The following is a 15,820-nucleotide window of genomic DNA, read 5'->3' as shown; positions in this document are numbered from 1 at the left end:
TTCAGTGTTAGTGTTTAACGCAATGTATCATTTTGGTCTAGATTTAGACCTGGTTTCGTCCAGGTTCAGTCTTGGTTTAGTCCTGGTGTAGTTCTGATTCTGATCTGGTATAGTCCTAGATCTGACCTAGTTTACTCCTGATACCTGTCCATACACTTGACCCCATAATAATAATCCTCTTAACCACGTGAGGAGACTGTACTGATACAAAGATCGTGTTTGGAATAGGAGTCCCACTCTGATGTACAATGGGATTTGGTTCTTTAGTCTGGTTGTCCCATTTTAAACTCAAGGACTGAACTAGAATTAACACATCCACACTCTCAGCAAATGGAAAACTTCTACAAAGCTCTCTAAAATCAGATTAGAATTAGAGTGAGGAGTGAGAGCTCAGTAAGAGTCAGATCTATCTCTGCAGCCCTGGAGACGGTTGTTATGGACTGAACACAGGCGGACAGAGGCTCCCCGGCATCAGAGCTCTCTTCCCCGCGCTCTCTCTGCACCTGACCTCGGCATCAGAGCTCTCTCCCGGTCTCCCTCTGCATCTCAGCCTGCCATTAGAGCTCTGTCCCTTTCTTTCCTCGCTCTGACTCTAATCCATCTCCCGGTGTCTCTCTACACCTGCGCCCTGCTCCTGAGCTCCGAACCTGGTTTTCCGTGGGACCCAGAACCCCTGAACAGGACAGAAATGAACTCACTGAGCTAAACGATCATTAACAGGTACTTTTTAACCTCCATTAGTTCTGGTTTAGACCTACATTAGTCCTGGTTCAATCTTGGTCCAGTCTTGTTTAGTCCTACTTTAGTCCTGGTTTAGTCCTGGTTTAGTCCTGGTTTAGTCCTGGTTTAGTCCTGGTTTATTCCTGGGTCAGTCCTGGTCCAATCCTGATTCAGTCCCTGCTCTCTCCTCAGGATGGTGCCGGTCTGTTTCCAGTTCTGTGGAGAGCATGTGAGTCCAGAGGTGGTCCAGTTGGTCTGTGCAGGTCTGGACCGGGCGCAGCTGGTCTCTCTTCGTGGGTGCCTGGTTTCAGATCCGGACTTTGGGAGGATTTGTGAGTCTGTAGGCCAATCAAAGACTCTGGTCCAACTGAACCTGAGTCTGGGTGTGGTCTCAAGTCCAGACCGGACCAAATACCTGGCCCGGGCTCTGCTCCAGAACCGCAGTCTACAGACATTGTTGTGAGTCGCACAGGGAGGGTATCTGACACAATGAGAGAGACAGAAGGCACCTGGCACATTGGGAGAGAACAAGGGCATCTGACACACAGGGAGGGTAACTGACACACAGGAGGATGGGAGGGCATCTGACACACAGGAGGATGGGAGAGCATCTGACATACGGGGAGAGTATGTGACACACAGGAGGATGGGAGGGTATCTGACACATCTCTCTCTCTTTCCTCAGTCTCCATGGGACCCCCCTCTTTGTCCCTGAGTCCCTGGTCTTGACCCAGTCTCTGGCCCTGCACCCGGCTCTGCTCAGTCTGGACCTGGGAGACTGTTCCCTGTCAGATCAAGTCCTGGACCAGGTCTGTGGACTCCTGCCTCCCGACGGAGCCAAGCCCGGTGAGGACTAAACCAGGACTGAACCAGGACTAAATCAGGACTAAACCAGGACTAAACCAGGACTGAACCAGGACGGTGGGGAAGCCGGCCCAACGTGGTCAGAGTAGGAGGCAGACTTACATAATAAATTGTCTTTTACTGGACGGAAATGTATTTAAAAGATGAAAGCAACATGAACCCTTCACACAAAATAAAAAGAAAATGAGCAACTTAAATTAAATCTGCAAAACATGACTGCACTGAAGCCCCCCTAAATCTTGCAGCTTTCATACTCTCCCATCAGGAAGGACCTCCCCCAGGTAACTACTACTGACTCTACAGGTGCCGTTAGATTTTAACAACATTTTAGCAAAATTCTAATCTAAACTGTAATTTTGAGTCCCTTTGGCAAAAACTGTTTAAAATAATACTATAAACAAAATACCCAACAATCTTGATATATTTAGTTAAATATTGAAAAATCATAGGAAATGAAATTAACAAATGTGTGAAATTAAATAAAACTAATGGGGGTTTAATGGGACAAAGGCCCATTTTGTCCCAAGGACTAAATCCAGGGCCAAACCAGAGCCGAACCAGGGCCGAACCAGGGCCGAACCAGAGCCGAACCAGGACCGAACCAGGGTCTAAACCAGTGGTTCTTAACCTGGGTTCGATCGAACCCTAGGGGTTCTGTGAGTCAGTGTCAGGGGTTCAGCGAAGGTCAAGACACGCACCCGACTGCGAGCATCTCCAGACGCTGGCCGTGTCCCAATTCAACAAATGCACCCTTTGATGTGCCTATCAAAGTACCTGCCCGACTTAAATGAGCCGTTTGAACGGCATAAAAAAATAAAATGACATAAAAACGAAGAAAAGGAACAGACTTTGCTGTGAAAATGACATGAGAGTGGCCAAGGTGAAGCCATGCATTTCTGAACTGGTCTCTCAAAGGCAACAACAGAAGTCACACTGATTTGCAGTAAATATTCATTATTATTCTAGCCTGATGGAAATTAGGTGATGGGTGTGTGTTAAAATGTTAAAAATAATAAATATCATAAATACAATAAGTTCATTATTGGAATACATAAGGTTAAAAATTTAAATTATTTCAGTGTGGTGGGATTAAAAAAGGTCAAGTCTTTGTAAAAGGTATGTATGTAATTTGTTGTGAGTTTATGCATTGTATTGGTTTTATTCTTTGAACACAGTGATGTTAATGCAGGGTTCATTTTGTGCATCAGTAAAACATACATATGTCTTGAATTTGAAAAATTCAAGACATTTTTTTTTTCAATAAAGAAGGGTTCGGTGAATATGCATATGAAACTGGTGGGGTTCAGTACCTCCAACAAGGTTAAGAACCACTGGTCTAAACATTGAATGTAAACTCATGCTAATAACTGAATCATATTTTAAAACACAACACATGTGGGGCGGGGGGGTTTTAAAATTGATTTCAAAATTTCTTTAAGTGTCTGTGACAATGCTCAGAACAACTTCCACAGATCAAAAACTAGACTGAAACCGGACCGGGACCAGATCCAGTTTCAGGGCTTTGTTTAGACTCTGCAGGAGTCAGATGACACTAGTCGTGTGACCTCAGGTGCCAGAACAAGTCTAAACCAGAACTCAACCAGAACTAAGCAAGGCCTAAACTTGGACTAGATTAGGACTAAACCAGCACTAAACCAGGACCCAACCAGAACCAAGCCAGGATGCAATTCGGATCCAACCAGGACCCAGCAAGTACCAAACTAAGTATGTACTGGGAGTATTGAAATGGATTTAAACCAGGATTAAAGTGACACACGTGAACGCATGTCCTTAAGTCCTGGTTCAGTTCTAGGTCTGTTCCTGGGTCCAGACCACAGATTGTATGAAGAAAAAACCTGAGTGTGGCATCATCACAGTGTTCAAATGAAGCTCATTGAGGCTAGCAGCTACAGCGGCTAATCTGGAGCCCAGTTCCACATTTGGAATTCTGACCATGAGTATCATTGCAACCAAAGAGCCAATCAGGAGAGAGACTGGTTTGGTGGGATGCAAGCACTTAGCAACCCTGTCAAATGCTGTCAATCAAACCTAGCGACCTTGGGGAAAGCAAGTGCCTGATTGGTCGATTATTAATGTTCATATTTTGATTTATGGACACAATAGTGAAATTAAACCCCCAGGATCATGTAGAGTGGGTTAATCTGAACATTTTAAGACCAAAAGGACCAGTCTGAAAGTAGTAGTCACAGAGAGAAGCGCCATAGTTTTTACAGAGAAAGTGAATTGGAGCCAGAGTCAGTGGAGCCAGAAGTGGGTCCGTGCGGAACGCAGTAGTATAGCAGAGTCTATAGTATTGGTACTGGTCCTGTTGGTCTGGTTTTGGTCCATAATCCTGGTTCTGGTTCATGATCTTATGATGCCGGTTCTGGTTCTGGTTGCAGGTCTCCAGGAGCTGACATTGAGTTCAAACCCCGGGATCAGTGTTCGCGGTTGGACTCGTCTCTGTGTTGCCCTGGCCCACAGCTCCCAACTCCGAGTCCTCCGCCTGGACTATAACCCGCTCGGTAAGACCTTCCCAAGACCAGGTTAAGACCATATCTAGACCAGGAGACCAGAGACCAGACCAGAGACCAGACCAGAGACCAGACCAGAGACCAGACCAGAGACCAGACCAGAGACCAGACCAGAGACCAGTCCTGTTCTGTTGGTCACATGGTACTGATGCTGTGCCTGTTGCTAGGAGACCGTATCACTGAGATGTTGGCTGTTGCTGTGGCGTCGAGCAGAACACTGGAGATGCTGGACCTGGAAGGAACTGGACTCTCCAACCACACAGGCCAGGTCTGAAACCAGGACTAAACCAGGTCTAAACCAGGACTGAAATAGCATTAAATCAGGACTAAAGCAAGACTGAAACCAGGTATAAACCAGGTATAAACTGGGTCTAAACCAAGTCTACACCAGGTATAAACCAGGTCTAAACAAGGTCTAAACCAGGTTTGAAACCAGATCTAAACCAGGTCTGAAACCAGGTCTAAACCAGATCTGAAACCAGATCTGAAACCAGATCTGAACCAGAACTAAACCAAGTCTAAACCAGGTCTAAACCAGGTGTGAAACCAGGTCTAAACCAGATCTAAACCAGGACTAAACCAGGTCTAAACCAGGACTAAACCAGGTCTAAACCAGGAGTAAACCAGGTCTAAACTAGGTCTAAACTAGGTCTAAACCTGGTCTGAAACCAGGACTGAAATAGCATTAAACAGGGACTAAAGCAGAACGAAAACAAGTCTAAACCAGGACTGAAGCAGGACTAAACAAGTTCTTGCCCTCCTCAGGTCTTCTTGGATCTGCTCCTCTATTACCCGGTGAGTCTCAGAGTCCTGGTTTTGGCTGAAAACCAGATCAGTCCAGAAGTCCAGACCCAGATCCAGGACCTGCTGTCAGAGACCAAGGACAAGCCAATCGGAGATCAGCGTCTCCAGCAGCAACCAATCACAAAGGAGAGGGAGTGGCTGCCCCACAGTAAGTCTGAGCCAGATATAAACTAGGTCTAAACCAGGACTAGACCCGGACTAGGCCAGGACTAAACCAGGTCTAAACCAGATCTAAACCAGGTCTGAGCCTAGACTAAATTAGAACTAAACCAAGCCTGAACTAGGTCTCAACCAGGACACAACTAGGTCTAAACCAGGACTGAACTAGGTCTAAACCAGGACTGAACCAGGTCTAAACCAGGTCTGAACCAGGTCTGAACCTAGACTAAATTAGAACTAAACCAAGACTGAACAAGGTCTAAACCAGGACTGAACTATGTCTGAACCAGGACTGAACCAGGTCTAAACCAGGTCTAAACCAGGTCTAAAACAGAGCTAAACATGGTTTAAACCAGGTCCAAACCAGGTCTAAACCAGACATTAGCCAAGACTAAACCAGAACTAAACTGTTACTGAACCAGGACTAAACCAAGACTGAACTAGTACTAAGCTAGGACCTCCTCTGTGCTCCTGTAGGTGGCGCTCACACTGTTCTGCTAACATCGGGGCTTGGGGACAGCCTGTTGGACGAGACGGAGATGTGACTCTGCCCCTGAGTTATGATTGGTCCATTCTTGTGTTTTCTAAAATCATGATTATGAATTTTGATTTTTGTAGAAACTTGTTTGTGTCTTTGATCTTTGTGTAAATAAACAAAGAAATATTTGCTGGTTTGTGTTTGGGCACAGACTCAAACCTGTGACCTTCTGGTTCAGGGGTAAGTGCATATCTAAATGTGCCACTGTCACTGACAGAAACAAATCAGAGACTAATTTTCACATGTTTATTAAAGAGCAAATTTACATAAATAATAAATATATTCACATTTGACAGACTGCACTGTATAAGTACACAAAGGACACAAAAATACACAAAGTACAGTACACAAAAATACACAAATGTACACACATCTACACACATTTACATATTTACACCTGCCGACAGGAGCTGAGTCCAGGCAGGAGCAGTCACATACGGAGTAAACAGAATGAGTGAGTGGACGGAGGTTGAGGGTTAGAATCCCTGAGGTGCTCTGGTTTGAGGAGATTCACTGTAGTGTGTGTGGGCTGGAGGTCACAGGTCTGATTCCCTGAGGAGTAGGAGAAGTAGGAGGAGTAGGAGGAGTAGGAGGAGTAGGAGGAGTAGGACAGGAGGTTCGGTATAAGTAGGTTGTGGGTTAGAGAAGTGTCAGACCTTCTCAGTCCTGGAGCTCCGCCCCCAGCGCCGCCAGCAGGAGGCATGGCCACAGTGTCTATGCAGCACGAGCGTCGCCGTGAGCGTCACCAAGGCACCGGTGGCGGCGCCGAGCGTTACCACGGTGACAACCTGCGTCTGCGACAGAGAGGGGGCGGGGCCGCGCTCGCTCAGTGTCACCCTCAGCGTGCGCTCGCTGTGATTGGCCGGGGCGGCCCGGCTGAGGCAGGTGGGGCCGGCATAACCGTGGCGACAGAGGCAGCGGTACCCGTTGGCCTGGTCCAGACAGCGCCCCCCATTGGCGCAGGGCCGACTGGCGCACTCGTCCACGTTCACAGAGCAAAACCTCCCACTGAAACCCGACGCACATGTGCACGTGAAGCGGTTCACGCCGTCCGTGCACGTGGCCCCGTTAGCGCACGGCGACAGCGCACAGTCGTCCACGTCGACCTCACAGCGAGCGCCCGAGAACCCGGAGAGACACCGGCACGAGAACGAGTCTGCGAAGCCGCTCTGATCCTCACACTGTCCGCCGTTTAAGCACGGAGATCTGTAAAATTATTATTATTATTATTATTATTATTATTATTATTATTATTATTATTATATAACATGTAACAATATCACAAACTGTGACTGTTTAAAGTGACCTGTGAGTAAGAGTAAAATAAAAGTAACGAGCCCATTTTACTCGTTCATAACTCGTTTATAACTTGTTGCAGTTCTAGCTAAAATCACCATGTGGCTCTAGTCTCTTTCCTTTATTTATTTTTTTCCATTTATTTTTATTTAATTTGAGGAACCACACTTTTTTCTCGTGTGATTAGACGGCAATACCACAAGTATGCAGTAGTGCGCCCCCCAATGGACACATCATAATATAATCCTGCACAGACTGACTTTATACTGCCAGTGACCACGCAAGGTCCAAAATGACCACACAAGGACCAAACAACGATTAATACTAATACTATTAATAATATGATTATTAAGATGATTATTAATATGACACTATTATTAATATCCTGCACTAAACCATGACATCATCATGTTTAGCATTTGAGCACAGATCCAAGGGGGTGGTACCTGAGCAGGTGACATGGCCCCGCCCTCAGTTGGCAGCGGTCACCATGGTAACTGTCTGCACAGAGACAGGTAACGTCACCGCTGTCCTCCATCACACAGCTACCCCCATGCAGACAGGGGGCGCTTTGGCATGCACGCAGGTCTGGAACACACAAACAGATTCAATTACCCTACTCTGACCCCACTCTGACCCTACTCTGACCCCACACGTATCCCACACTGAGTCACTGGGGTCAGTTAGGGGGTTGGGGGTTAGGGCTTAAGGCTCTAATGCTGTTACTGATGTGTGATTTGACCTCTGACCTTTGTCACAGAAGCGTCCTCCCCAGCCCTCCGCACACACACACTGCCACGGCAACTCACACGACCCATGAACACACCCGGGCATCAGGGCACAGTGAGCACACAGAGGCCCCTCCCACCCGGGGTCACACCTGAGAGAGAGACATCAGAACACACCTGAGAAAAAGACAGAGAGACCCACCCCTCACACCCAGGCTCGCACCTGAGAGAGAGAGAGAAAGAGAGAGAGAGAGAGAGAGACCCACCCCTCACACCCAGGCTCGCACCTGAGAAAGAGAGAAAAAGAGAGAGACCCACCCCTCACACCCAGGGTCGCACCTGAGAGAGAGACATCAGAACACACCTGAGAGAAAGAGAGAGAGACCCACCCCTCACACCCAGGCTCGCACCTGAGAGAGAGAGAGAAAGAGAGAGAGAGAGAGAGAGACCCACCCCTCACACCCAGGCTCGCACCTGAGAAAGAGAGAAAAAGAGAGAGACCCACCCCTCACACCCAGGGTCGCACCTGAGAGAGAGACATCAGAACACACCTGAGAGAAAGAGAGAGAGACCCACCCCTCACACCCAGGCTCGCACCTGAGAGAGAGAAAGAGAGAGAGACCCACCCCTCACACCCAGGCTCGCACCTGAGAGAGAGAGAAAGAGAGAGAGACCCACCCCTCACACCCAGGGTCGCACCTGAGAGAGAGAGAGAGAGAAAGAGAGAGAGAGACCCACCCCTCACACCCAGGGTCGCACCTGAGAGAGAGAGAGAGACCCACCTCTCACACCCAGGGTCGCACCTGAGAGAGAGAAAGAGAGAGAGAAAGAGAGAGAGAGAGACCCACCCCTCACACCTAGGCTTGCACCTGAGAGAGAAAGAGAGAGAGAGAGAAAGAGAGAGAGACCCTTCACTCCCCGGGTCGCACCTGAGAGAGAGACATCAGAACACACCTGAGAGAAAGAGAGAGAGACCCACCCCTCACACCCAGGCTCGCACCTGAGAGAGAGAGAAAGAGAGAGAGACCCACCCCTCACACCCAGGGTCGCACCTGAGAGAGAGAGAGAAAGAGAGAGAGAGAGAGAGAGAGACCCACCCCTCACACCCAGGGTCGCACCTGAGAGAGAGAGAGAGACCTCTGGTGGTCCTGGTCAAGACAATCTCCTGAACTCCAAACTGAATGTCAGAATCGGAAAGAAAGGTGATTTAAGCAATTTTGAGCGTGGCATGGTTGTTGGTGCCAGACGGGCCGGTCTGAGTATTTCACAATCTGCTCACTTACTGGGATTTTCACGCACAACCATTTCTAGGGTTTACAAAGAATGGTGTGAAAAGGGAAAAACATCCAGTATGCGGCAGTCCTGTGGGCGAAAATGCTTTGTTGATGCTAGAGGTCAGAGGAGAATGGGCAGAGTGATTCAAGCTGATAGAAGAGAAACATTGGCTGAAATAACCACTCGTTACAACCGAGGAATGCAGCAAAGCATTTGTGAAGCCACAACATGCACAACCTTGAGGCGGATGGGCTACAACAGCAGAAGACCCCACAGGGTACCACTCATCTCCACTACAAATAGGAAAAAGAGGCTACAATTTGCACAAGCTCACCAAAATTGGACAAATGAAGACTGGAAAAATGCTGCCTGGTCTGATGAGTCTCGATTTCTGTTGAGACATTCAAATGGTGAGTGTATATTGATCAATCTTTAAATAAAAAAAATAAAAAAAACACATTGATGAGCTGGTTAAAAAATGTATCCAAAATTGTTGGCTTACTCTTTAAAATAAGACATGTACTTCCATTGTTAGAACTGCTGACACTATGTAGATCCTTGTTCGAGACTCACCTAAATTATTGCAATGTGATATGGTGTAACACCTGTCCTACTTACACTGCAAAACTTCAGGTATTACAAAAGAAAGCCATAAGGGCAATCACCTGGTCCTTGCCAAACTCTCCAACAAATCCACTCTTCCACAGATATGGCCTTCTAAAGCTTTCTGAAAGTAATATATATTACAATGCTTGTATAATGTATAGTGTGATCCACAAACTAAACACCTGATTGTATGACCTTATCCCGCTGCACTCATCCTCTCACCAGCACTATACAAGGAAAAAATGCCTATTAAAAGGGATTTTTTAAAAGTTAAAATGTACCAGCTTTAGTGTCTGCCATAGAGGTTCACAAATATGGAATGAATTAAACACTGATATTAAACAGAAGAAATGTAAAATGCATACTACTGGAAAATTATGCTGCCTGACTGACTTAGTGCGGCTCACGTTCTGCTTGAAATGGGTTTTCTCTTTGCTCATAAATATGTGTGTATGTATGCATTTGTATATGTATACACACGTGGACAAAATTGTTGGTACCCTTCGGCTAATGAAAGAAAAACTCACAATGGTCACAGAAATAACTTGAATCTGACAAAAGTAATAATAAATAAAATGCTATGAAATTTAACCAATGAAAGTCAGAGATTTCTTTTCAACCATGCTTCAACAGAATTACTTAAAAAAATAAACCCATAAAACAGGCCTGGACAAAAATGATAGTACCCCTAGAAAAGACTGAAAATAATGTGACCAAAGGGACATGTTAATCCAAGGTGTGTCCACTAATTAGCATCACAGGTGTCTACAATCTTGTAATCAGTCAGTGGGTCTATATACAGGGCTACAGGTCATCACTGTGCTGTTTGTGACATGTACCACACTCAACATGGACCAGAGGACGGAGGAAGGAAAGAGTTGTTTCAGGAGATTAGAAAGAAAATTATAGACAAGCATGTTAAAGGTAAAGGCTATAAGACCATCTCCAAGCAGCTTGATGTTCCTGTGACTACAGTTGCACATATTATTCAGATATTTAAGATCCATGGGCCTGGAGCCATCCTCCCTGGACGTGGCCGCAGGAGGAAAATTGATGATAAAACAAAGAGACGGATAATATGAATGGGAACAAAAGAGCTCAAAAAAACTTCTAAAGAGATTAAAGGTGAACTTCAAGCTCAAGGAACATCAGTGTGAGATCGCATCATCTGTTGTTGTTTGAGGCAAAGTGGACTTAATGGAAGACAACCAAGGAGGACCCCATTGTTGAAAACAAATCATAAAAAAACTGATTGGAATTTGCCAAACTACATGTTTAGAAGCCACAAAGCTTCTGGAGAATGTCCTATGGACAGATGAGACAAAAATGGAACCTTTTGCCAAGGCACATCAGCTCTATGTTCACAGATGGAAAAATGAAGCATATTAAGAAAAGAACACTGTCAATACTCTGAAACATGGAGGAGGCTCTGTTATGTTCTGGGGCTGCTTTGCTGCATCTGGTACAGAGTGTTTTGAATCTGTGCAGGGAACAATGAAATCTCAAGACTATCAAGGGATTCTAGAGAGAAATGTGCTGGCCAGTGTCAGAAAGCTTGGTCTCAGTCGCAGGTCATGGGTCTTGCAACAGGACAATGACCCAAAACACACAGCTAAAAACACCCAAGAATGGATAAGAGGAAAACATTGGACTATTCTGAAGTGGGCTTCTATGAGCCCTGACCTAAATCCTATTGAGCATCTTTGGAAGGAGCTGAAACATGACGTCTGGAAAAGGTACCCTTCAAACCTGAGACAACTGGAGCAGTTTGCACATGAGGAGTGGGCAACAATACCTGCTGAGAGGTGCAGAAGTCTCATTGACAGTTATAGGAATTGTTTGATTGCAGTGATTGCCTCAAAAGGTTGTGCAACAAAATATTAAGTTGCTTGTTTCATGAGTTTATGAGGTACCAACAATTTTGTGTGTGTGTATATATATATATACACACATCATCAAAAGGTGATGGACCCCATTACATAAACTTATACAGCTTCTTGGCGTTTCAGTAGAGGTACAGTAGAGAGGGACACAGGAGGAAGGACATAGGAGATAGGTATGTAAGAGGGAGGATATAGGAGGTAGGACAGAAGAAGTAGGATATGGGAGGCAGGAGATAGGACATGGGAGGCTCTGACCTGCAGACTCCGGTATGATCACAGCGACTGTTGGTGGAATTACACAGACACTCAGGACCTGGACAGAAACAGGTACAAACTGTTGTTATGCCTTTGGGCAAGACACCCCTTCCTCACCCATATGAATGTGCTGTGAGTGTTGGTGGGAGGGAGGTTGATGGCACAGATTGGCAGCCCCTTGTCGGTCAGTCTACGTCAGGGCAGCTGTGGCCATGTGGTTACAGTCCTGAGTTAGAGTCCTGAGTCCTGAGGTCCAAGTTTAGCTGTTGCACGTGGCGGGGGGCCTTGGGGAGGGGGATGTAAGGCGTGTGGCGGTCGCGTGGCTCAGCTGTTTGTCTCCTGAGGAACATTATCACTCTGACCTCTGACCTCTGACCCTGACAGCAGAGGCTCTGAACCCAGACTCAACCAGGACTCAACCAGGGCTTATTTGGTCTCTACTGGATATTCTACATTCCATTATCCACTCTCCTCCTCTGTACCATGCCCTCCTCTGAACCACTCTCCTCCTCTGTACCACTCTCCTCCTCTGTACCATGCCCTCCTCTGAACCAATCTCCTCCTCTGTACCACTCTCCTCCTCTGTACCATGTCCTCTTCTGTACCACTCTCTTCCTCTGTATCATGTCCTCCTCTGTACCATGTCCTCCTCTATACCACTCTCTTCCTCTGCACCACCCTGCTCCTCTGCACCACCCTCCTCTATACCACTCTCTTCCTCTGTACCACCCTGCTCCTCTGTACCATGTCCTTCTCTGTACCACTGTCCTTCTCTGTACCACCCTCCTCCTCTGTACCATGCCCTCTTCTGTACCACCCTGCTCCTCTGTACCCTTCTCCTCCTCTGTACCATGTCCTCCTCTGTACACGTGTGTGTGTGTGCACGTGTATGCGAGCGTGCATGTGGCCTTGTTGTAAATCTAAATATACGTCCTCATTGTCTGCACTGAGCGCGCTCCATGACCAGGGCTGTTTTGAGCGCGCTCAGTGGCTCCTATTGTTCAGCTGTCACTGACGGCAGCAGCTGCTCTCACATTCCACCAATAACTCTGCCTGCAATAGTATTACAGAAGTACTGCAGTACTGCAATACTTCTACAATAGTACCACAATATTTAAAGTACATATAAAGTCCTCCTCTGCACCTCCTCTGTACCTCCTCCTCTGCACCTCCTCTGTCCAAACACCACCAGGACCTCCTCTGCACCTCATCCTCACCTTCTCTGCACCTCCTCTCCACCTCCTCTGCACCTCCTCTGTCCAAACACCACCATGACCTCCCCTGCACCTCATCCTCACCTTCTCTGCACCTCCTCTCCACCTCCTCTGCACCTCCTCTGTCCAAACACCACCATGACCTCCTCCTCTGCACCCAAAGAACAAACTGTTAATGGTGAAGTTCCTGTATGATGAAATGGACTCTTGTGAGGTTTAAACCATGTTCTAATGCTGTTTTCTCCTCATACCTGGAGTGTTCCACCTTGTGATCTCATGAAGTGGCAGTTTTCAATTGGTTGGCAATTCCAGGTCTGAAATTATCAAAATTATTCTAGTGAAGGTGTATGTGGTTTAAAAACACAGTGGAGCACTTCCTGTTTTACTGCATGACATCACAAGGTGGAACACAAGCGTTTTCAGTTTGCATGAAGAACTCAGCCTAAATATGCAGGGAATGCGTGTTAAACATGTGTGAATGAAATCAAATACAACTCCACCTTCTCCTCCTACTACTCCTCCCCCTCCCTCCCTCCCAAAGTCCTACAGCCCCTCCTCTGCTCCCTCATGATGACCTATGACCCTACATGTATGTCTATGGTGGAATATTCAGCAGTTAAAATGGTGGCACAATGCACACCTTAATAAACACTGACAAAAAAAAGTTTTAAGATGGCCTGAAAATTCTTGAAAAAAATGAAAAGTGATTGAAATAGTACATTTTCAGGAGCCTGTGATCAGTCTGAGCGTTCATGGTCCTGTTGAGGAGTTTAATTTTTGCACAAAAAGGAGTGACTCACTGAAAAAACTGCTGGCTAATGCTAGCTTGTGACTGTGATCTTATTTGAGAGGGACTTGTTTAACAGCACAAATCAGCTCACCTGTTGTAGTTCAGGTAATTCAGTTCTTTAAGGTCAGATTGTGTTAAGACTCAGATTAAAGTCTAACAGAGCTTCTGACAGAGCAGTGCCTACAGTTAGCATCACAGCCTCAGAGATTGTTGATGACATCATCTGCAGTGTCAATACTCAGAGTCTTACCTGAGCCTACACCTGTCCTCCATCATTCACATCTGAGACTCAGATCTGGACTTTAAACTCATCCCAGAATCCCAGGAGCAGACTCTCCTCCTTTGACCATCCTCAGCTCCTGTGACCCTCTTTTCTCCTCCTCTGCTCTTCTGATTCTCTGCTCCTCTGCTTCTCTGACCCACTGCTCCTTTGACCCTCTGCTCCTCTCCTCTGCTCCTCTGACCCATCCCTCTGACCCTCTCTTCTCCTCTTCTCCTCCTATGCTCCTCTCCTCTGCTCCTCTGACTCTTTGCTCCTCTCCTCTGCTCCTCTGACTCTTTGCTCTTCCCCTCCTCTGACCCTTTGCTCCTTTCCTCTGCTCCTCTTGTGTGGGTCGTACCTTGCGAGATGCTGTTTGGTATCTGGACCAAGAAGATCAGAAGAGCAGTTCCAAAAGTCATCATCAAACCAGGACCGAACCAGGGCTAAAACAGGTCTGAAGCAGGTCTGAACCAGGTCTGAACTAGGACTAAAGCATGTCTCGCTGTGACAATAGATGAACAGATGAACTGAGAGGAGGAGGAGCAGACAGGAGCCGACTTGCTCAACCCCTCAGTGCATTCCACTGACTTACAGAAAGAGAGACAGAGAGAGGGAGAGACAGAGAGAGAGAGAGCGATAAAGAGAGACAGACAGAAGGAGAGAGAGGGGGGGTGAAGGGGTGGGGGGGGGGGGGGGGGGGGGGGATTCTTACTCCTCTGGAGGAAACTGTGAAAATGAAGTGACAAAATCAACAAGGCTCCATCAACAGGTTTAAAGCAGGTCTAAACCAGGACTAATCCTGGTCTAAAACGGGTTTAAAACAGGTCTAAAACATATTTAAAACAGGACTAAATCAGGTCTAAAACAGGTCTAAACCAGAACTAAATCTAGTCTAAAGCAGGTCTAAACCTGGTCTAAACCAGGACTAAACCAAGACTAAACCAGGATTAAACCAGGTCTCAAGCAGGTCTAAACCAGGATTAAACCTGGTCTAATGCAGGTCTAAACCAGGATTAAACCAGGTCTAAACCTGGTTTAAAGCAGATCTAAACCAGGACAAAATGTGGTCTCAACCTAGTTTACAGCAGGTCTAAACCAGGATTAAATTAGGTCTAAAGCAGGTCTAAACAAGGACTAAACCAGGTCTCATCCTGGTTTAAAGCAGACCTAAACCTGGTCTAAAGCAGGTCTAATTCTACGCTGAGACCTTAGCGTTTTGTGTAGATAAAGTTGGAGCTGAAACTTGATCTGGACGAGACAGTGTCCAGCTGCTGCTGCCACACGCCACTATGGACAGAGCATAAACACATACACACCCCGACACACACATACACACACACTTTATGAAAACATCAGATCCACTGACCCATTGGTTGGCGGTGCGTTTCCAGTTCACACAGATGAATGCTGTTGTTGTGTCCTTGGGTAAAACACTTAACCCCCCTCTCTGCCACTGCCTGTGTACAGGGGTGTGTGTGTGTGTGTGTGGGTGGGTGTGGGGGTGTGTGTGTGTGTGTGTGTGTGGTTCTTTGACACTTCACTTTGACCCTGGCTTCAATTTCCTGGACAATATCTCCATTTTAGAATTTTTTTTTTTTTTTTAAAGTCAAACCAGCGCTTAAAGGGTTAAAGTTCTATTGATTTGTTAAAAATTATATTTTTGATATTTTTTTATCAGAGCCAAGGCAAGTCTTAGATATGTATTTGTACTTTTTTATAGTAAATCCAAACTTTACAGCTGTTTGTGAGTGACAAACATAACTCAGTTTGTGTCATGAAGCACCGTCATATATTCTTAAGATTTTTAACACTGTATTCTGAATACCACCAAATGAAACAGTAACACTACCAGAGTACAGACACTCAGCGTGAAAGCATAACAGTACCAGAGT

The 15,820-nt window shown here is 46.3% G+C and overlaps 2 protein-coding genes across 2 annotated transcripts; one reads left to right on the top strand and one right to left on the bottom strand.

Annotated features, from left to right (window-relative positions):
* Positions 1-913: 913 nt before the first annotated feature.
* lrrc73 (leucine rich repeat containing 73) lies at positions 914-5,651 on the top strand. Its single transcript, XM_033980181.2, has 6 exons — positions 914-1,179; positions 1,406-1,566; positions 3,987-4,109; positions 4,286-4,386; positions 4,884-5,070; positions 5,559-5,651. The coding sequence occupies exons 1-6, from the start codon at positions 914-916 to the stop codon at positions 5,624-5,626; spliced, it is 906 nt and encodes a 301-aa protein (XP_033836072.1). The 3' UTR covers positions 5,627-5,651.
* Positions 5,652-6,269: 618 nt separating this feature from the next.
* Positions 6,270-14,364, bottom strand: dlk2 (delta-like 2 homolog (Drosophila)). The gene is made up of 5 exons (XM_033980180.2): positions 14,287-14,364; positions 11,663-11,720; positions 7,665-7,795; positions 7,362-7,503; positions 6,270-6,825 (listed from the first exon to the last, which is right to left on the bottom strand). Exons 1-5 carry the CDS (start codon positions 14,348-14,350, stop codon positions 6,270-6,272), a joined length of 951 nt encoding a protein of 316 aa, XP_033836071.2. The 5' UTR covers positions 14,351-14,364.
* Positions 14,365-15,820: the final 1,456 nt, after the last annotated feature.

This window comes from Periophthalmus magnuspinnatus, chromosome 15, assembly GCF_009829125.3.
Source record: "Periophthalmus magnuspinnatus isolate fPerMag1 chromosome 15, fPerMag1.2.pri, whole genome shotgun sequence".
Lineage (NCBI taxonomy): Eukaryota > Metazoa > Chordata > Actinopteri > Gobiiformes > Gobiidae > Periophthalmus > Periophthalmus magnuspinnatus.
This window is presented reverse-complemented; position numbering and strand designations above follow the sequence as displayed.

Excerpts from the sequence above, each read along its gene's own strand:
- lrrc73 (XM_033980181.2), top strand. The coding sequence starts at position 914 with ATGGTGCCGGTCTGTTTCCAGTTCTGTGGAGAGCATGTGAGTCCAGAG. Across the intron at positions 1,567-3,986 it reads TCCCGACGGAGCCAAGCCCG|GTCTCCAGGAGCTGACATTG; the intron begins GTGAGGACTAAA and ends TTCTGGTTGCAG. Across the intron at positions 4,110-4,285 it reads CCTGGACTATAACCCGCTCG|GAGACCGTATCACTGAGATG; the intron begins GTAAGACCTTCC and ends GCCTGTTGCTAG.
- dlk2 (XM_033980180.2), bottom strand. The coding sequence starts at position 14,350 with ATGATGACTTTTGGAACTGCTCTTCTGATCTTCTTGGTCCAGATACCA. Across the intron at positions 11,721-14,286 it reads ACCAAACAGCATCTCGCAAG|GTCCTGAGTGTCTGTGTAAT; the intron begins GTACGACCCACA and ends GTTTCTGTCCAG. Across the intron at positions 6,826-7,361 it reads GGGCCATGTCACCTGCTCAG|ATCTCCGTGCTTAAACGGCG; the intron begins GTACCACCCCCT and ends ATAATTTTACAG.